At 35.9% G+C, this 22,767-nt stretch overlaps 1 protein-coding gene and 1 pseudogene across 17 annotated transcripts in view; both read left to right on the top strand.

The window, feature by feature from the left end:
• The window catches only part of Gtdc1 (glycosyltransferase like domain containing 1), a 428,360-nt gene that overhangs the window by 320,847 nt on the left and 84,746 nt on the right, over positions 1 to 22,767 (top strand). For 16 of the 17 annotated variants that reach the window (XM_074070676.1, XM_074070677.1, XM_074070680.1 and 13 more), the window contains one exon: positions 14,533 to 14,883. The exons of the other annotated variant lie outside the window; for it this stretch is intronic. In XM_074070676.1, coding sequence (XP_073926777.1) covers positions 14,533 to 14,883 — 351 coding nt within the window. The remainder of the gene's footprint in view (positions 1 to 14,532; positions 14,884 to 22,767) is intronic. 17 annotated transcript variants of the gene reach the window in all.
• Positions 14,893 to 22,767, top strand: part of LOC141422557 (heterogeneous nuclear ribonucleoprotein C pseudogene) — a 29,997-nt pseudogene continuing 22,122 nt past the window's right edge.

Raw genomic sequence — 22,767 nt, 5'->3', positions numbered from 1 at the left:
TGAATGAACTCTACAAGGAGAATTACAAACTCCTGAAGAAAGAGATCAAGGAAGACTTCAGAAGATGGAAAGATCTCCCGTGCTCATGGATTGATAGAATCAACATAGTAAAAATGGCTATACTACCTAAAGCAATCTGCATGTTTAATGCAATTCCCATCAAAATCCCAATGACTTACATCACAGAGATTGAAAAATCTACTCTAAAGTCCATTTGGAAGCACAATAGACTGCAAATAGCCAAGGCAAAACTCAGCAAAAAAAGCAATGCTGGAGTTATCACAATACCCGACTTCAAACTATATTACAAAGCAATAGCAAGAAAAACAGCATGGTACTGGCATAAAAACAGACATGAAGACCAGTAGAACAGAATAGAAGATCCAGATATGAATCCACACAACTATACACACCTCATTGCACTTGGCTGTTTTACCTGACACATAGCACTCTAACTTTTTGTTGAATGGTAAAATGAACCTTTTTCTTCGAACCTTTTTCACTCAGTATTTAAGACCTTTCTTTACCTTCAAACCTTGAGTAAATTCTAGTAGTAGACCAGCGTGTCAGATATTTCAAATTTATCCATCATATTTTTACTTCCTACTTTGCAAATTTAGTAATACTAGAAAGATAGAAAACCTGATATAGAAAGTAGAAGTGTTGTACACTTATATTTGTATACTTAAAGATTTTATTTCAAATGTAAAATTAACAAGTTTGTATCTTCTAATATAGTTCTAAGTAAGGCTAATTTCTGTGGCTTAAAAATTAGATAGTAACATAATCATAACTTCAGTGAGGCAGTATGTGGAGTCATCGCATTTAATGTGGGAGCAAAAAAGAGTGATTATACTAGGAGTTGAACTTGCTAATTTTGATTTATGCAAGTTGTGGATAGGCAAATGAAAAAGGAAAAAAAAGACTGGATTTTTTATGCCTTCCTGTTCATTACTCAAAAATTTGGAAACTCAAAAGTGTTTACATTTTCTGGTCTTATTTTCCTGGTTTACGTAGTTTTAAGAAGGGAAAAGATGAAATCACTCAGAAAAATGAAGGAATATAAAACAATGAAAAGTAAAAGGGAAAAAAAAGTACTGTAGGAAAGAAATAATAAAAGGGAATGAATGTATTTTGTTTGATTTATAATGGGTCTTTTGTAATTAATGTGCCTCTAGGTATGAATATATATGTATACATATTTACATATATTTATGTATATATATTTGATTAGTATAAAATACTAATCAAATGGGAAGATGATAACATACTAAAAGTGCCTGCTCTAAATGGATTTCCAAAGTGTAGCTTGTAAGAGGTAGTAACAAGAAAAATACATCTTAAAGCATGGGAGAGCCACAGCCTCTGCACGAATACCTCCTCTCCTCCGCTACCTCGGCTATCACAGGCTGCCTGCTGACTTGGGGAATCTTTTTTCCCTGTGTCCTTTGCCACCCTTGCTTGCATCATGCAGAACTGTGGTCTGGAATTACAGATGAAACATGAAGAAGGGTCTTCTGATTAGAAAAGGAAGAAAAAGAACATTTCAGGACTCTGAAAAACAACACTTAGACCTTTAAGTGTTGTACTAGAAAATCTTCAGTAATGGATCCAAGGTAAGGACAATATTGTCCCCAATATCGCTCAACTAGAAGATTCTTAGAGAACACAATTCCAGTGTTCTTTGGCTCTTTGTTGGTTCCTTTTATTTCTCTGTTCTTCCTGGAAAAGTCATGGTTTGTGAAATTTATTGCATTACAGAACACATGTCTATTAAAATACAAGATGAACTTGTCATTTTCTGGTGGTGGTAGATATATAACCCAAAGCAGAAGCAACCTGCTGGTTGCTGGTGGCTCATGTTAGTAATCTTATCTACTTGGGAGGCAGAGATCACAGGGATGCCAGTAATGGGCAAATAACTTTAGCTGCAGTTCTAGAAGAAGTCCTAATGATGTCAATAGAGGAACTAATGCAGAGAACAAATGGACCAACAATGAGAATCACAAAGAGGAATCTTGAAAGAAATCTTCTATAGGAAGATCTGAAAGAAGAACTTCAAAAAGTGTCTAGGAAAGGTTCAGAGGGTGTGGTGGCTCACATGACTTCATCTGAATGACTCTGATTCAATTATGGTGTCAGAACAAAGTTAGCCTTCAGCTGAGTGCTGGCAGAATACGTATAAATTGCTTAACAACTATTCACTTCTCTCTGATCTAGCAGGAACACTGGAAAAATCTTCAGAAACATTTGGACCATCAGGAGTTTGCAACCCTAAAGAGCCAACATGTAAAGCTGTGTTAGAGAATGAACAAGGCAATAGCAGTTTGGCTATGACTCAGAGGCAAAGTCACTTGATGACTTCTGAACCTCAGCATATTACTCTAATAGTGTTTGAGATTGATGTGATGCGCCACACACACCTAGAAGCAGATACTGATGAGCTAACGATGGAATCAGACCTGAAGAAGATCCTTAGCTGTTTCACTCTTACAGAAAAAAATGACAGCCATAGTCTATGAAAGACTAGGGTAGCAACCTGCTACCTTCTGAAAAAAACACCAAGCGTTAATCAAACTCCTATTGAAACAAATGAATTTCCTCCATTATCAGAAGGCTTAGAGAAGAAGCCTGTTGTTCTTCAATTCAGTGCTGTTAAGTGGGATTGCCATTGGAGCAGCACTTTCACAATGTCTGAAAGCAGAATGCAAGATGGGAAGAATGTGAAGTCTTGGAATGACAGATAGGAATCTACACGGCTATGCCTACCTGACTTTTGATAAAGGCATATGATGGAGAAAAGACAGCCACTTCAACAAATGTTTCTGGGAAAACCAGTTATCTGCATGCAGAAAACTGAAACTAGATCCATGTCTTTCACCCTTACAAAGTGATTAACTTAAAGTAGATTAAGGACTTTAAAATAAGACCTGAAACTTTGAAGCTAGTACAGGGAATACATTGAAATTAATAGGCATAGGCAAAGACTCCCTAAATTGCACCCAATGGCTCAGTAAGAGAATGAATTGGCAAATGGGATTGATAACCAGAATATACAGGGAGCTCAAAAAACAAAACTCCGAAAAATTAATGACCCAATGAAGAAATGGACAAATGAACTACCTGAACAGAGCAAACACCTCATGAAGAAATGCTCAACATCCCTGGCCATAAGTCTAAAACACTTTAAGATTCCACCTCACTGTATTAGAATGGCTACCATCAAGAACACAACAACAAATGTTGCTAAGGAACTGGGGGAAAAGGAACCCTCATATGCTGCTGGTAGGAATGTCAATTAGTATAACCACCATGTAAAACACAATATGGAGTCTCCTCAAAAAACTAAAAATAGAACTGCCATATGATCCAGCAAGTCCATTCCTAGGGATATACCCAAAAGAATGTAAGTTAAGTTGGTTACAGTAAAGGCACCTGTACACCCATGTTTATCACAGCATTATTCACAACAGCTAAGCTATGGAAACAACCAAGTTGCCTCACTACTGATGAATGGATTGAGAAAATGTGATATTTATCTACAATGGAATTTTATTCAGCCACAAAGAAGAATGAAATTTTGTCATTTGCAGGTAAATGACTGGAGCTGGAGAACATGATCTGAAGTGAAGTTAATCAGGTTCAAAAGGCCAAAAGTGCATGTTTTCTCTCATATGTGCAATTATGGACCTAATTCAAATACAGAAATATTAGGAAAAACAGGTCACGCTAACAGGAGATCACATTCGAAAGGGGGAGAGTAAAAGAAAGAAGTCAAGAAGGTGAATATGATTAATGTACTCTCTATACAGGAATGAATATAGAATTTTTTTACCTGTCAAAAGTACCATAACAAGGGAACCAAGCTAGAAAGAAGAAAAATAAAAGGAGATGAACCAATTCAGGTTATAATACCTAGAAATGTTGCAAGGAAACTCTCTGTGTAGCTGTCTTAAGCAAACAAAAATGTCAATTTTTTTCTTTTAAAAAATTGGAGAACAGGTGGGTGGAACATGTCCTTCCTGGGGGTTTGGTACCAGTGGGAGTGGGGAAGAGGTGGGGAAAGGGCGTGGAAGGGTGAATATAGTGCAAATACTGTTGTAAACATGCATGTAAATGGAAAAATGATACATGTTGAATCTGTTCCAGGAATGAGGGAGTTGGTAAAGGACAACGATCGAGGAGGTGAATTTAAGTATGATATATTTGATATATTGTAAGAACTTTTGTTAATGCTACAATGTACCCCACCCAGCAGAACAATAAAAAAAATAGTTAACCTTAAAAAAAGAAAAAAAGAAAGCATGGGTCACTCTGGTTAGCAAAGTGGGCTTCATTATTAAAGAGTGAGCAGACTCTTACTCTAGTCTTTATAATGTTGACTGTTTAGTAACAATGAAATATAGTTATGATTGTCACCATTTTTACCAGTTACACAAATAATGGTCAGGGCTAGGCAGGGTGGAAATCAGGGTCATTGTTCAAGGCTAGCCCTGTCAAAAACTTCACAAGACCCCATCTCAACAAATGGCTAGATGCAATGGTACACACCTGTTGTCCCTTCTACTAGGAGAAGCATAAATAAGAAGATTGTGGTTTAGGTGAGTTTGGGCATAAAGCAAGAATGTGTCTCAAAAATAACCAAAGCCAAAGGGCTGGAGGTGTGGCTCAAGTGGTAGAGCACTTGCCTAGCAAGTACTAGTTTATAGGTACGCCTGCCATTATTGCCACCCAAAAAATCAAATCAAATAATGGTCAATATTAACTGAGTTTTTACCTTGTGCCAACCAACATGGAAATGTAACTTGGCAAGGCCATATTATTATTTCCTTATCACTGGTGAGTTAGCTGGTACTTAAAAGACTCTTTTCCCCAGTTTAGCTAAAAAGTGGTGGGAAACTAAATTTGAAACCAGATAGCGTGCCTGGTGCCCTGCTTTCTGTTTATGCCAGTTGCCTTTTAATAATAAGATAAACATTAGACTTGATTTAATGTTTGAACCTTATTTCTGTGAGAAGTGTAAAACTGGCTCCATTCTCATTTAACAGATGAGAGGACTCAGGGTTAGAGAGACTAAGTGACTGTATTCACAACCAAACAAATTTTTAAGAAAATTTCCTTCCCTGAAACTCAATTCACTATTCTTTTTTGTTTTAGTTTTCAAAAAGGGAACATTTTGAATTCAAAATAAAGCTCACATTTTCTCTTTTTTATTCCCCAAATTCTCTCAGTTTTGATACTCCTTATTTTACAGTATTTTCTTTTTGTCACTGTCTGTCAACATAGATATAGTACCTACTATTTCAGGAAATCTCATCCATCATGGTGTTGTCCCTGCCCCCTGTTTGTCCACTACAGTGTCCAAGTAAGTCATGTTGTGCTGAAAAGGAGACTGTCCAATGGAAACACTGTCCTAGGAGGATTCTTAAATTTATTTGGAAAGAAGAAAGTGACCTTTTCATCAATATCTGTTCATTTTCCATCCTGATTTTTAACCTCCCATGGCTTCCCCAAAACAAATAATTAAAATGATCATGAGATAGAATACATGTTTAGAGACCATGTTCAGAGTTTTCTTTAGTGCTTTAGTAATACTGCGGGAGATACGGGATTCCTTTAAAGAGAACATTTACATGCAACAAAAAGGTAAAAATCATTTGTACATTGTGAAATGCTCTTTCCTTTTGCTTGAAAAAGATTACTTCAAATCCACATTAGGGAAACTTTTGTATTTATGGATCATTCATCATTAAATTAAATGAGGCGAATAAAAGCTTTGACATTTTGTTTCTGAGTTAAAAAGTAGGAAGAAAATGAGGAGCACATCATAAAGCTTAAAAAAAGTTACATTATTTGAGTGGTGGAGTCAGTACACATAGTTTAATTTAAAGATGATATAGGCAGTTTATCATTTCAGGGCCTAAGAGACCAAAATACGTAATACTTCAGAAATACAGACACAACTTCTTGCACGTGGAAGGAGATTAAACATTTGTTGAATGAATATTTTTGACTGAATCAATACAGTGACTTTATTCACTGGCTGACTATCACCTTAGGAACAACTCCATAAGTATGAGTACTACCTGGAGAAACAAAGGAACAGAAAGATCCATGGTGTAAGCGGCAGGTGGAGTAATAACCTGGTCAATAAGAAAGTAGCTTAAGGACCTTAGGGAATTGACCACCTGTGGATAGAGACTGCTCAGAAGGGAAGATAGGAGAGTAAAGATTCTCTTTTTGCAGTTTAGCCTATGTCTTTACCAGTGTTGAATTACTAAGAGTAAACCCTGTGTGAACCAGAAAGTTTAGTTGTTATCTTAGAAAGCATTTGGAGGGGAGGTGTGGGGAGAGTGAGAAGTGAATGTTAGCAAGGGTGGCTCTAGTTTTGATAAACATTTGTTCTAGCAATATTCAATGTAGTTTTTCTTATTCTCAGACATTCATAAGGACTTAAATTTTCTGTGTGGGGGAATTATATCTTAAAGGGATTTTATGAAACTGGGTAAGATAAACTGTTCATATAAGTAGGTAGTTAAATTAGCAATGTATACAATCTAAAATACTTTGAGATAATGGAAAATTGAGGCAGGATTATTTAAGGAAATAATACTAATCACATACACTGCGTTGCCAGAAGAGGCATCTAAGCAAATGATATAATTGAGGTTATCTGGAAAGTGTTCAGAAATTACTCTTAGAAATCGGGTGGCAAATAAAAATGAGAAGGAATAGGTACATGGGAACAGACTATCATTTCCTTGTGATAGCCAGTATGTCCCAGCTATTTAAAGGATAGACATCAGGATATGATGAACCTTTAAAACAGGACAAAGGAATTAAAAATTTGTCTTTTTGACAGTCTTCAGTGAAAAATCATATCTTCACTAAGTGTCTCATCTCTGGCACCAGGCATGCTAATGAGGCTAGTCAGGTAAGCTCAAATTTTCTCTCAGTTTCAGCATACATTTCTCAGACCAAAAGAAGGAGGGTTTGCTTGTTAGTTTTAACTGCAGCTGATTTCTGTGGACCCTGTTTTTCTATCTTGTCACAAATTCTTTTTTGTCTAAGCCTAGTATCCTCTCAGAGATTGCTGTCAGTACTTCATGTTGACTTTGAAAATTTGCACTATGGGAGACAGAATTTGTTTCAGGCACTAAACATTGGACATTGAAACAACATGACCTAACCAGCTGTGGTGGTGGTGAATGTTTGTTCCTCCAAAGCATTTGTATTACATGCATGTGGATTGTGATTATTTCCCCCATGGTGTGGATTTATTTAAATAACACAGGAGATTCTTATTGAAATGACCTTCAGAGACATGTCACCTATTTCATGAATATTAGCCCTCAGCCTTCATCAGTAAAGAAGAGCATGCAGCCATACTCCAACCAACCAACCAACCAATCAAGGAACCAACCAACCAACCACCTAACCAAGTGTCAGTCTTTCTGTTTAATGTTGTGACTTCCAAACATATAGTTTTAATTATGGTTGATTTCCTTGCTTGTGATTCATTTATTTAGCAAAGATAGTATGGCAGGAGGAATAGATAGTATATTTGAATACTCTATCAAGATTTTTACTTTCATACTTTCTAGGTTTATATAAATCTGCTCACCATACAATTGATATTTTTGACAGTGTGGGTTAACATGTTTTTTTAATAATCTTTACTATTTGCTTATGTGACTAAATTCTAAACATGTTAGTTTTTAATTAATTTCCAATGCATTGTTTGGTAACAATGAACAATTTTGTTGTAAATCACCCAAGACCTTAGATCACTGAACTATCTCAATTTGCTTTCTATCCAAAAATCTATAGAACCCACTTTGATAAAAGTGGTTGATTTTTTTTTTTTTTGGCAGTATTAGGGTTTGAACTCAGGGCCTCATGCTTGCTAGACAGGCGCTCTTACCACTAGAGCTACTCTGCCAGCCTGATTTTTTTTTTTCTACTATCATTTGTGTTAGCCTTGAACCTTCTTTTTCTGTTACTTTTTTCAGATTCTTCTTCTTTCAGGCTTCCTTTTGTCTATTAATATGTCATGTTGGTGTATGGCCCCTGGGTTGGGTTTCATCATTTCCTCTTGTGAATGCATTTTCCCATTCCTTCTGCCATCTCTGCTACATAAAATATGCCATCACTAATCTGGCTTCCCTGTGCTTTTCAGATACTAGCTGTGTACCTCCTGGGGTCTCAAGTAGCATTTCCCAGAGTGTCCTTTGTTAATCATTAGTTATTTGGGGGGGAAGGTGGGAGGTACTGGGGTTTGAACTTAGGGCCTCATACTTGCTAGGCAGGCTCTCTACCTCTTGTGCCACTCCACTAGCCCTGTCATTAGTTCTTAAGGCACCTCTTTTGAGATGTTTCTTGTTCCGTACAATGTTAAGTTTGGGAAACTAATCATATCCCCATTATATAATAGGTACTCAAGAAATAATTATTGAACAAAATTATAGGTGAATGAACAATTTCTAGTACTCAGTAGCATGTACTTTGAAAAGCTCTATAATGAAGCTTTTAATTTTGTTTAACAGAACAGCTCCTACACTTGTTTTCTTGTAAAACATTGTCTGGTGTAGCATCTACATGTGTCCCATGGAATTAGTGTTGTGGAAAACACGCCTTGTGAAACTGTGACCTAAATAATACAAAGCAGTAGCCATACCACTCCTTCTTATCAGCTCCCTCTCCTGCATATGGCCTACCCCATATGCAGCCTGGTTCCCTTTTTCAGTTGCTAACACTCTCCTGTCTCTTCATTGACTCAAATTTGGAACAACCTTTGATCACTTAAGCTTTCTCTTTCTTTCTTTTTCTTTGATCATCTACCAATTTGCATCATGTTTAATCACCTACTGTCTTTCACATCTGTTTTCAGAAGCAAGACTATTGATAATCTTTGTCTTGGGCATTTATTTATAAGGTTGTATGGGTTGAACTAACCATATCAAGTACTTGTTATTAAAATCTCAAAAAGACATTTTGAGCAGTGTATCCCATCATGAGTACACGTCAGCTATGACATTCCCTTCAGAAACACATTAATCAACATGCATATATCTTTCCTTACTTTTACCCTATTATCTTCCTCTTCACTACCTCTCTTGGTCAGCTACATACAGTCTTAGTTTCTCAACTCAACAGAAATAAACAAAGGTGTTTAGGGAGTTTCCTTTGCTTACCATCTTTCTTGGCATCATTTAAAATTTCTCTCAAATCTAGTATTTTTCTGGCTGGATCTAATAAGGCATTTGGCCATCCCCATAGGTCCAGCTACAGGTTTATGTATGTGGACTTGGAGAGGATAAAAGGGAATGATACAAATTTAGATCTAGAAAGCACTTGTCTCAGCAGTGTCTTTAAACATTGCCCAATATAATGCTAGGGTTTTCTGACAGTGTTCTGAAAATATATTGGGGATACAGGTGGGGAAGAAGAGAGTTTGAGAGGAGAGGAGACCTAGGGAGCCTCTTTCTGTTTCATGTATTGGCTACTGGTTGGAAAAGTTGGAGGTAGGGGTTCCGTGGCTAGTAATAGTAATTTCTGAGAGAGTCAGAAATAGATATTCTAAGAGTAAGATGGGTAGTAATATTTCTTTAAGAAAAGTGGGGGATTAATAAATGACAGGCCTGACATGTGTTCTAAGAGGCAGCTCACTGTTTTTCTTCTGAGTCTTTCTATTCACTCATTCCTTATCTTGGGACCTTTTCTCTTCTCATTAGCACCTCCACCAGAGTTGGAGCTGGGGAAAAGAAAGGAAGTGTTCAGACATGTGCCTATTTGCATAGTTACTGAGTCAATGCCAGGACAGCACAAACATTCTGTCCAGTTCCATAGAAAAGCCATAGTTTTCACTCTATCACTAAAATATTATGTCCTTTTTTAGTATAGAACAGTTTATTGCCAGGCTTCTCTTAACTGTACATTATAAATAGTGTCTGATTAAGAACGTTCTGGATGGGTTAATTAGTGTGGTGACTATTATTAAGCAAACTGCTTGTTAGTATTATGCCTATTTGATCTTGGTATTGATGTGAAGTAATTGACCATGCAGCTACATTTAGAATAGCTGAAATAAAGTTTTTGATTTCTGCTATGGCATTAAATTGTTTAAATTAAACATGTCTATGAAAATATGAGTTTCATGGCAAAGAGAATCAGAATAGACTCTGTGTAGAATGATGAATGAAGATTATTTTGTTTTGTTTTTAGAAGTATTAATACATTTGTCCAGCCTGCTGGACAAATAGACCAGCTATATTGAACAAAATGGTAAAAAATTATTTCAGCTTCTGCCTTCTTTATTGCTGCAGAGTATATGAAAACTAAAGTGCTTTTAACTCCCCCTCCTCCCAACTAAAGGAGGTATCCTGTTAAATTCAACTAATTGCCTAAATGCTTCTTTTGGTGACAGTCAGTATATAATATACTATTAAAAGAAAAATGTGAAAATATATTATAAATAAGGGAACACATAGCTTGTAGCTACCTTCTTTCATGTGCTGAATTGTTATCTATATTATTTATTGGTATTTTGTCCAGATCTATTATTAAATTCCCCTAGCTGAAGAATTTCCATAGGGAATTTATTCTACAAACTAATAAATTATACCGTCAGAGAGTTTTTCTTGAAATTCAGCTTAAATTTTTCCATTCTTAATTTCATCTCATTACTCCAAGTTGTACCCCCTGTACCACGCTAAATAATTATTCTTTTTCCTTAGAGACTCCTATTATGTACCCCTCTAGTTGTCACTTCACCAGGCTATTCATATTTAGCTCCTTTAATCTGTCCTCATAAATCAATGCTTCTACTGCTTTAATCATTATTATTGCTCTTCTAAGAACTTTCTAATTTTTAAACATACACAGTTTTCAGAGGCCCCAATAAAATTGCCATTTACACTGACGTTTAGCTTACGGACTCACTGTCTTCCTTCTCTATACAACAGGATCGGAACTTAAGTGGCATCCGTTGCTGGATCAAATCAGAGCTTGCTTATCTTGTCAAGCTCCAGATGGTCTAAATAGTGTATTCCCTGTGTCTATCATGGATTCAGAGTTTATTCTGACTTTTTTAATTTCATGGAATTTTTGAGCTGTTTTGTTTATTGTCCCTATTTGTATTTCGTGTCTTCTCATGCCCTTATTCTCTACCACCTATCAAGTTAGCCATCTGCAACCGTGTGGTAACATGGGATTCTAGTCATCTTTGAGAATACTTAGGAAACATGTTGAATGAAAGCAGGCCTACCACCTTGCCCACAGCTAAATTCTTTGTCGGTTACTAATTCCCATTGTTTACAATCCTGTAGCCAATTTCCTGTCTCTTTTAATTTGCAGTTTTGCTCACATGCTGGCCCATATAAATGGATTTTATGACTAAGATGGGTCATGATACTGTTTTCTAAAATGAAGGTACGTTGTTTCAATGCCCATTGATTTTTTTTTATTGTGAATCCTTTGCACACTAAGTTTGTAATTCTATTAAAATCCTTTTTAAGCTTGCCTGGCATTCTTTATCTGACAGAAACAAATAGGTTACTTCACTTGCTTTATCATTGTTTTCTAGATATGTACAGATGTTCCTTCTCTTACCATTTGTTGTTTCTTTGGGAGAAGTTGAAACTGTTGTCATAGCCATTTGTTTCTTACCTGTTGTGGTAATCAGTAAGAACTTTTCTTGTGTGTTTTAGTTCTTTATAATCCCCTCGGTATTTTGAATTTCTTTCAGGGTTTGTTCTTTTGATAATTTTGGACTTGTGAGGTCAAAAACTACAATCACAGGTTTCTTCCCATTTTAAATGAAGAACTTTTCGTTATAACATACTTATATTATCATTTATTTACTTATTATTTTGTCATGGCATACTTAAGAGGTTTGTATTTTATCTCTATTTACAGTCATCTATTTATTATTTGGGTGGTTCATACATATTCAGTTGATTTTCCTCCAACTATTTGAAATCAGAATAGACTTTGGGCTTCATGAAGCAAGTATAGAAACCCCCAAAGCCAGCTTCCTCATTCTGGAATGTACATGACATAGTACATACTGGCAAAGACTTTGTTTCCATCTCACATGGATTCCATGCTGCTCCGTAGGTGTGCTCAGAAGCCCTCACTTTTAGCCCTAGTTAGCACACTCTCCTCTTCTTCACAAAGACCATCCTCATCCTTCAGCTTGCTTCTCAAACTCCGTTGCCACCTCTGCTCACCTCACTTGAAATAGAGACCTGGTCTATTTCTTCAGTGTGACAACTCCTTAGATCTACACCTGCTTCCTGAAACTGTTTAGATTTTTTTTTCAGCTTCATTTTTTTCCTCCTTCCTTCAGTTTTGCAAGATCCCACCTTCCCCCACAAACCAAGAATCCTGCCACTCCTCACAGTTATTGCAGTTTTTCCACTTTCATCTCCCAAGACTTTTATGTGTCTTCAGAATCCTGCTTCTTTCCCTAACAGGTGTGTTCAAGTGAATATTCCTATGTTCTCATGCCCCATTTTTAAAAATTCATCCTTGCTCCCACTCTCTCACCTCCTCTACCTTTATGTATTTGATCCACCCACCCTAACCTCCTGCAGGGTTTCTGCCTTTGCCACTCCCCAGGGATTCCTTGGTACTAGCAGCCAGTGACCTAGAGCAGACAAGAAAGCTTTTTTGGCACCCTGTAGTATTTATACTCTTTACATACTTTTTGATAGCTCTTGATTCATTTCCATAGTATAATGTTACTCTCTCAGATTCTTTTTCTCTTTATTCAGATGTTCTTTATTGTTCACCTGCATGGTTTTTCTTCCCACCTGTCTCCTAAGTACAAGTGTTCCCCATTTCTTTACTTACTCAACAATTCAGGAAAAGACCAAGTCTCTGGATGGGACTCGACCTAAGAGAGCACTGGGTCTCTGGCTCATTCATCCGTCTCTAGAACTGTATCCCAGCCTCTTTGGGTTGCATATTATTCCCAGATTAGTTCATGTTCCTGCACATCTTTTTCCTTTGGTTCCACTGTTCCCTCAATCCAGAACTGGTTTGATTTGCAGTGTCCTTCAATAAGACCCTCTTCAAGCCTTTACTGATCCCCCCCACATTAGGATTAATCTCTTCATGTCCTCAGTTACAAAAGTTGGAGTGTCTGTTGTTTATGTAATTATGTTCCAGCATAGACTTGTTGGCTATTCTCACATTTCTTTCCCTCCCTGTTCTAAACACTCTTGGTTTCCCCATAGATAGAGGACTCCTTGAGGATAGATCCTATGTTCATATGCATGGCTCACAGATTTTAGAGTATATTAGCATTTTTAAGATTTCATTTTATTTACATTCTATATTAATAAGTAACAGATACTGAACACTGTTATTACAACATGGATTGGAAGATATAAAAATGATAATGGAAAAGATACTAAAATATAATTCAGGGAACATTAGCAAAGTAAGTTCAATAAAGAACACAGTGGAATTCTTCTCAGCCATGAAGAAGAATGAAATCTTATCATTCGCAAGTAAATGGATGGAACTGGAGAACATCATTCTGAGCAAGGTTAGCCAGGATCAGAAACCAAAAATCGTATGTTCTCCCTCATATGCAGACTTTAGATCTAGGGCAAATACAGCAATGTGATTGGACTTTGGTCACATGACAAGGGGAGAGCACACACAGGAGGTATGGGGATAGGTAAGAAACCCAAAAAACATGATAGTGTTTGATGTCCTCAATGCAGAGGAACTAATGCAGAAACTTTAAAGTGAAAGAGGCCAATAGGAGAAGGGGATCAGGAACTAGAGAAAAGGTCAGTTTGAAAAGAATCAACTTAGAATGTAACACATATGTACATGGAAGCAATGCTAGGAATCTCCCGGTATAGCTATCCTTATCTCAACTAGCAAAAATACTTTGTCCTTATTATCGTTTATACTCTCTCTTTAACAAAATTAGAGATAAGGGCAGAACAGTTTCTGCATGGAAGTGAGGGGGTAGGAGGGAGAGGGAAGGAGTGGGGGATAGTAGAGAAATGGCCCAAACATTGTATGCACATATGAATAAATGAAAAAAAAAAGTACATATAGGTTCCCAGGAATACAGAACAGTCATGTAAGCAGAAATGGCAAGAATTAATCAAGGTAGTTTCAAACATTTTTATAGGATAATGAACAAGTGCCTTGGGCCATGCGATAATTGGAAAACACAAAATGAAAATCAAAAAACATGACAAGGAATGTGAGGAAAGAGTAAACTATCTTTATAGTCTTACATTTTATGATATGTGCGGTAAAGGTTTTATAGCCCCAGAAGCTTTTTGGAAACTATTCAAACATGATCTAGTCCAATTGCAAACCTTTGAACTTTCTCTTGGGTGGCTAATACTTTGTTGTACTTTTTCTTAAATTTTTGTTATAACATCTTTATTTTTCCACAGTTTTATTTACATCATCATCATGTTCTTATAGGAAGGTAAGGGACAAATTGTACGTATTTTTTTTCACCAATAGCATATTGCATTCCCTTTTTTGTAACAGATTCATGCCCAAGCACAAAATAGCTCATTTAAAGAAGATGCTCAGCCTTAACAGAAATTGTGGTGCTGCCCCATCAATGGCCCTTCCTTCCCATCCAGATCAGAGGGATTCTGAAAATTTATTGGAGAATTTTAATTCAGAGTGTGATGTATACTCTGACCTCAGTACTGCACAAGAAAACCTGGACAACTGTTCAAATCAGGAATCAGACTTGAAAAAATCCAACTTGTCAGATAATTCAAGCTCTCATCATGGGAAAAGTAAAGAAAATCTGATTCTTAATCCTTGTGACATTTTGGATGGAGTTGATGATCAGCAAAGACCATTGCATATTGTCTGGCCTCACAGGTGGTAAGTCAAGACATGCCAATGTAGTAAGAGTGTTAGAAAATATATTTTGATGATTGACCTATTAATTTCCTATCCTTGTAGCTTTAGAAAAAGATAATTTTGACTTACATTTACATTTTAATGTGGTAGTACTACTAATACAGTGCCAAGGTGGCACTACTCAATATCTTTACATTAATTGTTATTTGTTTAGATTAAATTTGAATTACTGATAACTATTTGAAATGCTTTGTTCAACTAACAGTGGTAGTCAGACACTTCTAGGAAATAATCTTGTTGAGCAGTTTCAAACTGGAAAAACGGGACTGCATTATACATACACACATGCACACTATTACCACAAAACAGTTTCATATATATATTCATTGATAAAGCAATTTCCATCATTTACTATGGCTTTAATCAGTTTCAAGTGGTTTTACTTGTCATAGTTATCAGTACATATGAAACTGTCTCCCTTTTCCCAAATGCCTCTGTATTGTGCTAAACAAAATATTGTCTAGCTGAATTTTTTCTGAACATAGGAAAATCAATGCAGCATATTAGCCAACCAAATATAAGCTCACAATATTAACCCTGGCTCCTATAAATTAGGATTTAAGGAGGTAAAATGTCCTGATAATCTTTTGATATTAGGCATGAACATTTTAATCTAGTTTTTATTCCTCCTAGTTAGTTTAACTGCATGTGGCCTGATTAGAGTTCGCTCCCCCCACAGATTATGGCTTCTTTATTGCAGAAGTTCTGGGCTAATCATTAGGTCCAATTTTGTGAGAGCAACTGTTTACAGGTAAAGCAAATAAGCATACCACACCAGCTGGCGGAACACCTTTGCCCAGGATTTGCTTCCTAGCACATTGAAACTGCAGAAGCTCTCTCAGTTGTTTTGCAGCATCTGGTACCTAAAGGGATTTTTGTCTTTGATTCTAATTGTATAAACCTAAAATTTAGGGACAGAAAGTTGTTATGGAGTATGTTTTTGGATTTGTTTGTTCATTGTCACACTTCCAGCATAGACTTTCTAAGGGAATAACATTTATTTATAAACCATGTTTTACTTTGAATGTGATAGTGTTTGGTATTCTTTTACATTATTTTTAAAGGCAGCGGGTCTAGAGTGATGAAATTAACTTGTTTGAAGGTAAAATACACATTCTCGTTTACTCTCTTCTGAGAAATCTTTTCCTTTATTCTTCTAACCTTTGGTTGTCTCTAAATAAATATTTATGCAAGAAAATCAGTTCTAGAAACTTTGTTTCTGGGTTATCATAAAAACCTTAAATAATTTGTAGCTGCTGCTACAAAACAACAATAGAGAGGAAAGAGTGAAAACCATGTTATTCAATACTTTGTACAAAATAAGACAGATCTATGTTAATAAAATTAACAATATTAAATTGAATAATTCCCTCTCTTCCTTTGTATATTTTTGCTTTAATTTAATTTAATTGCCTAAAGTTAGTTGCTTAAAGAGATGCAGTATTATGTTTGTGCAGATTCTTATTGTTAAAGCTAAATTATTTTTAATTTGGAGAAGAGGGAAAAAAGCCACATCAGCAAGAGTAAATGCCAAAATATAAAAGTAACACATTCATCCTTACGGGTAATATAGTAGAACATTGGAAACTTGGAGGTTGCCAGACACATAGCTAACATTAGGGCTAATTTTGAAAATCTAGCGTGCAGTCAATTTTACTGATGCCTGGGGACATACAAGGTAGAAGCTGACAAGAGAACTAATTTTGTTTGGGTTATTTACTGCTATGCATCATCCACGAGTTCCCGCCTGACACACAGCTATATGAAGGGGGATATTATCACACACTAAAAATTTATGTTGACATTCGATATTTGTTCAATATGTCAGCAGTATTACTTTCATAATCAAAAGAGTAAGAAAAAGAGAAAAGAAAAGCACTTTATGCTCATATAGATATATCTTTTTAATAACAGTCTATAAGGTTAATATAGTTTACCTTTGAGAGTATACAATGAAAACAAGCAGGGTTAGGAGGGGAAATGACAGAAAGCATCAACCCGAGCTGTTCGTTTGCCATTACCTAAGCGAGCCATGTCAGCTCTCTGGCCCGCGTCTGATAGCTATTTGTTGTACAGAGAGCACAGCATAAAAAAAATATCAAACTCTTAATACTATTGTGTGCCCATAACCATCTGTCACTGCTAGCCTGGAGATGAGAGGAAGATTACGAGGAATAAACACTGAGCCGCCGAGCATTGGTAAAGCCTTCAGGCAAAAAACTCTTGTGGGGACATCAAAGACATTCTAATTCCGAGGCAGTCAAGGATTACAGTGTGTAACCTGTGCTGACAACAGATAAATGACTGGCAATATTGTGCCAGAGCTGTTGGTTCCTGCATGGAGTACTGATGATGATGATGATGATGTTATCTTGCAGAATGGACTCTGCTGGGATAATTTTATGATAAAACACTTTTTTCAAATGCCACTGGGTCTAGGCAGACATTTACTAGCTACAGGGGTAGCAATCAGTTTCTTCAAAATTTACTGTTCTAAGCCCATTAGAGTTCCAGCGCAGCAAGACTCTTCAATGAAAATCTAAAACGCCTATATTTTCTTTAGGAGAATATATGCAAATGTTGGGAGCTGAACTCCTACCCTTTAGTAGTAGATGCTTTATCGTCTGATTTATGTAAATTTGCTCATAAAAATACAGTTTATTTTTAATTGGTGAATATGAATTAGAAAATTAAGATTCTGGTTCAGCATTCATCAGACATCTCCAGCTACAAGCACACATTTATTTAACCCTTTTACCATTCGTGTAGAAATCATATCATTGACCAGTCGATAGGAATTGTGTTCTAAAGGAAACCCGGGTTTCTGCTGGAAATGACTAGGGTTGCATTTCTTATGCTGGTCTCTTAGTTTGCACCTTCCCAGTGCTCATGTTTCTTGTCAGTACTGTGAGCTACTTTAGCACTTGGAAGAGGGCTTTGCTTTGGTGTAGCCTGTAGAAAGCTCTTCAGTCTCCTGCATTTTTGCCTTGGCCATGCACATTTTCCAGAGAGAAGGTGTTTCAGGACAGGAGAATGCATTAATAGTTGTTTGCTCCATAAACATAAAGGACAAGTGGACACTGGAGAGGGCCTTCAAACCCTAAAGACAGGGTTCTTCAAGCCTGTCATTACCTTGCCTAACAAAACAAAAATAAACCCCTCCTTTTAACATAAAGAAATATGCCCATGAAATCATGCAGTTATGGTAGACAACTCTAAAATGAAGTGATGCTGACCTCATTGTGTTTGTTCTGCACTGGGATCATGAATGATCTAAAATATAGTGTTAGCCTCTAACATATCTTGTACTAAGTCAACCAAATGTAGAGCCTCCTTGCAAAGATATGTATCAAAATCAAAAGTGACATTTTCTAGAAGATACATTCTGGCTTTAAATCTGTGTTAAAATGTCTGTGCATGAGAACAGGCCCTTAAGTGGAAGGCTTGCCCCCTCTCTTCAGTCTTTCTGAATCTGAGCTTGTCAAGGATTATAGTGTGCAACCTCTGCTGACAGTAGATAAATAACTGACAGTATTTTAGCAGAGTTTGCTGGGTTCTTTGTAATTTGTTTTCTCCTTTCTACCTAGTCTTTAATGTTCTGTTATAAACATCTATAGCCAAGCATGGTTAATAGAAATGACTTACAGAGAAAGACCTGTAAAAACAAATACACAGCAATTGTTAATGCTTGATTTTTAACTGTTTTCTTTCCAAATATTATTACAAATACCGTAACATTGCATCAGGTCCTAGTCTTTATGGAAATGTTCGCAAAAGTAATGGACAAGAAAGACACACCACTGGAGGGACAGAACCAAGGTAGTTGTAAGACTATATAGAAATGTTACAGTGAAACCCCATGTACAACTATTACTTGCTTATAAGAATGTTAAAAATAAACAACAGAAAACAGTTCAGAAGATACTGAAAGCTCACACTCTTAGACCATGGTTTTTGGTCTCTTTAACCCTTTCACACTCTTAAAAATTAGTAGGATGTCAGAGAACTCTTGTTTATTGGGATTATACTTACCAATGCTTATTATGTTAGAAATTAAAACTGAGGAGAAAGTTTTCAAATCTACATTAAGTTACTTTAAAATAACAGTGACGAACCAAATACATGTAACATAAAGTATGTATTTTATGAAACATAACGATGTTTTCCAAAACAAAAAACACTAGTAAGAAGTAACAGTATCTTACATTTTTATAAATCTGTCATCTAAATGTAAGAGAGTTTGGTTCTTACATTTCTTGAGGTATTCAACCTGTTGCAGTATGTTTTTCTGAGAGAAATTTATGAAGAAAATCCTGCTTCACAAAAACATGTTAGAAAAGGATGAAGTGTCTTAAAGACCTATTGTGGTTGTTATAAATGTTTTCTTTGTTTTTTGTCAGAACTTGACAGGTAGGAGTTTGTTAAAGGCTAGTTGCAACATGGAATCTGAACTACCTCATTGAGTTCTTCATACTGTTACTTAGCAGTTTGAATGGATTTTGTAACATCATGCGTTGGTCACTTGGAAAATAATGGGTTCACTGACTAATGCAGATGTTCCAAATGTTGACACAATTCATTGTCTAATTAAAAAAAATCATATCTGTCAGTATTACCACTGACAGAGAAGTTTTTGAGTCTTGGAAAGCTCTTAAGCTCATGGTACAGATACAGTTTTTCCAAAATTCCCATTTGAATTTAATTCAAGTTTAAAAGCTTGAATTTATAATTGCAATAAATTTATCAGCAGTTTTCCTTTAAGTGATAGATTCACATGATTCACATTTGAGAAAATCTTTGCCAGAGACTCAATCCTGATTAACCATGGTTTATCAATTTTTTTTTCAAGTAAACTATATTTCATGAAAAAGGCAAGTTATTTAGCTCAGAATTTAAACATTCATACAAATACTTCTCCTCAAGGGAGCAATTGTATCTTGGTATACAATAAAAGTATTATTTATCTCTAAGTTTACCACAAAATATTTAAAAATGTCTATTGAAGGGATGCAATTTAAGATAAAGTTAGCAAATTTTACCAGGTTTTCAAGGGTATTCTTAAGAGATACAGAGTTCTTTTCTTTTTTTTTTTTTCTCTGTTTACTACAAGTACAGGTAATAAATAAATAATAGAATTCCTTCTAGTTAAGTTTGCTACCATTGCCTTGAATCATGCTAAGACACCTGCAGTGTTACCCATCAGTGCTTTTGCTCAGTCAGGGCATATGTCAATACAGTTTAAAAAAAAAAAAAAAGGTGGGGGGGGGGCGCAAATTACATCCTAAAAGTCGAACTTTCCAAAGTTTTCTTTTTTTTTTTAATTTTTTTTTGTTTTTTATTATTCATTTATTCACATATGTGTACATTATTTGGGTCATTTCTTTTCCCTGTCCCTCCCCCATCCCGCTTCCAGGCAGAACCTGTTCTGCCTTTATCTCTAATTTTGTTGCAGAGAAGACATAAGCATAATAAGGAAGACAAAGCGTTTTTGCTAGTTGAGATAAGGATAGCTATACAGAGAGATTCCTAGCATTGCTTCCATGTACAAATGTGTTACAACCCAAGTTGATTCATCTCTAACTGATCTTTACACTGATTCCTGATCCCCTCCTCATGTTCAAAGTTTTCACAGTTTGACTTTGAAAGCTCCTTGAAAGGTTATTGAAGACTCTTAGGAATTTACAGACTAAGATGCTGTCTGATAATCACTCATGTGAAAATATGGCTACACTAGCCATTGCCTAATTTTTAGCTCTCGTTTTTCCTGCCCTGACTGTTAACATATTCCATGATATTATGATTATATTACTTGGTTGATAGCAACCAAGTGTTCACTATATATGAGATAACTTTCAGACCAAACATTATTTGTCTCAATGTGGGCTAAGTAGTTAGGGAACACATAGGATACAAATCTATGATAGAAGAAATTATGTTCTGATCTTATAAAAACCCTGCGAGTGGCCCCTAAGTAGGTGTTTTCTGGTTAAGAATGGTATGGTAAGAGTGGGCAGTAAATTGTGTTAAGGAGTTTGAAATTTTTAGAGTTACAGGTTTCACCATGACTTCATCACTTGGACTGTGGGGGAAACTTTCAGAGCTTTTACTTAAAGTAAAATGACTTTTTATGACCTGTATTGTACTCACAGCATTTTCTATAAAGTAGAGATAAATTGATTTATACAAAATTGACAACAAGCCAGGCACGTGGCTCAAGTAACTGTAATCCCAGTTACTTGGGAGGCAGAGATTGGGAAGATCATGGTTTAAGGCCAGCCTGCTTTATTACTTGGTAGTAAAATAAATTACACTTCTTCACTTCTTGACTCTGAAGTTTAAAAATGCAGCTTCAAAACCAAAATTGAGGCCTGCCTGTTGAAAGGAAGATGTGTGTTAGATGATAGGCTTTTCAGGCCAAAGTACACTTGCCCTGATAACTTGCTGAGATAACTTAGGAAAAGTTTGCTGAGTAGGCCATCGTAAATCATTAAGGTATTACTGATCATTGCCTCATAATAGAATACTTTGGAGGCCAGTCTTCAGGCCATGCAAAGATGAACAGAAAGGCAAAGTGCTTGTTTTGGGACACTAAAATTCTGTGTTCCTTTTCAGTGTTGTTTATAAGTCTACTTTTCTAAGAGAAAAATGATCCTCACAGAATTCACAGTTCTGGGAAAGGTATTCATATGGACTGGCACCTGCCCTACAGTATACTCCACCAGAAGCCTCCTCAGACCTTTAAGACTCCCTCTTGCTTGACCCAGTTTCTAAACTAAGATAATTCCATAGATGTTCTCCAATACCACTGTTTATTTTCACAGTTAAATGATCTTTTGTGTTCAGGAATATTTGTTCTCTAGAAAATTATTAGAAGTAGCCAATTTTGAGATTTACTAAGAATGATGTCTAATAGCTCCTTGAAAGGAATCATCTAACCAGTTCTGTGTCTGTCCATCACTCAGTCAAGCTTGCATGAATAACATTATAATTTATTATAGATAGTCCCAACTCAATAAGTTTTCTTCAATTATATGCTTTTTCCTAGTGGTGTTTTTTAGGGGAAGTTTTGTTTGTTTACTTACTTATTCGATTTTCTCCATAAAGAATTTCAAATGAACTCTAGCATTTGAAAAACAAAAAGCTCTCTAGAGAATTTTACTAGAATCTTTGAGAAAATATAATCAATCGCCTGGCTAAAATTACCATGTGCTATATCACTTAATAGTTTTATTTTGTCCTCTAATGTATCACTACTAGATGAATCTATGGGAATCTATTATAGGATTTTAAATAAATAGCTTGAAAATAAATACTAAGAAATTCATGTCCCAGAAAAAAAAATAGCCCTACTATTGATATTTCCCAATATTCCACTTCTGGGCTCCTTGATATTTTCCAAATCATTGAACATATGAAAAAAATACATACAGATTCAGCATTTAGTGTTTCATTGCATGTTGAGGTGTTTTTAATTTTTTAACACACTTATGTCACTATAAATAACTTCTACCTATAGGCGTTACTACCTTGGTATTGTTATTTCTAATATACTACAAACTAAAGTTGCTGTTACTCTTTCCTTCATTTCATAAACATACAGTTACTGAAAAAGATGGTGTTTGAGTTTGAGATGATTATGACAGCCATCAGTATATTAGATCTTACCTGTTATCATAGATGATGGGTGCCTGAATTAGCTCATTGATATGGCTGGGTAGATGAAGGGATGGGTGGATGAAGGGACGGGTGGATGGATGAGTGGGTGGATGGAAGGATCATCTATTTGTCACACATTTGTATCATATATATTTGATTTTGTTTGTTTGAATATATTTCTCCTTCTTA

Source organism: Castor canadensis, chromosome 4, assembly GCF_047511655.1.
Source record: "Castor canadensis chromosome 4, mCasCan1.hap1v2, whole genome shotgun sequence".
In the NCBI taxonomy this organism is placed as follows: Eukaryota; Metazoa; Chordata; class Mammalia; order Rodentia; family Castoridae; genus Castor; species Castor canadensis.
Note: the sequence above shows the minus strand (reverse complement) of the source record. Positions and strands in the feature narration are given on the sequence as shown.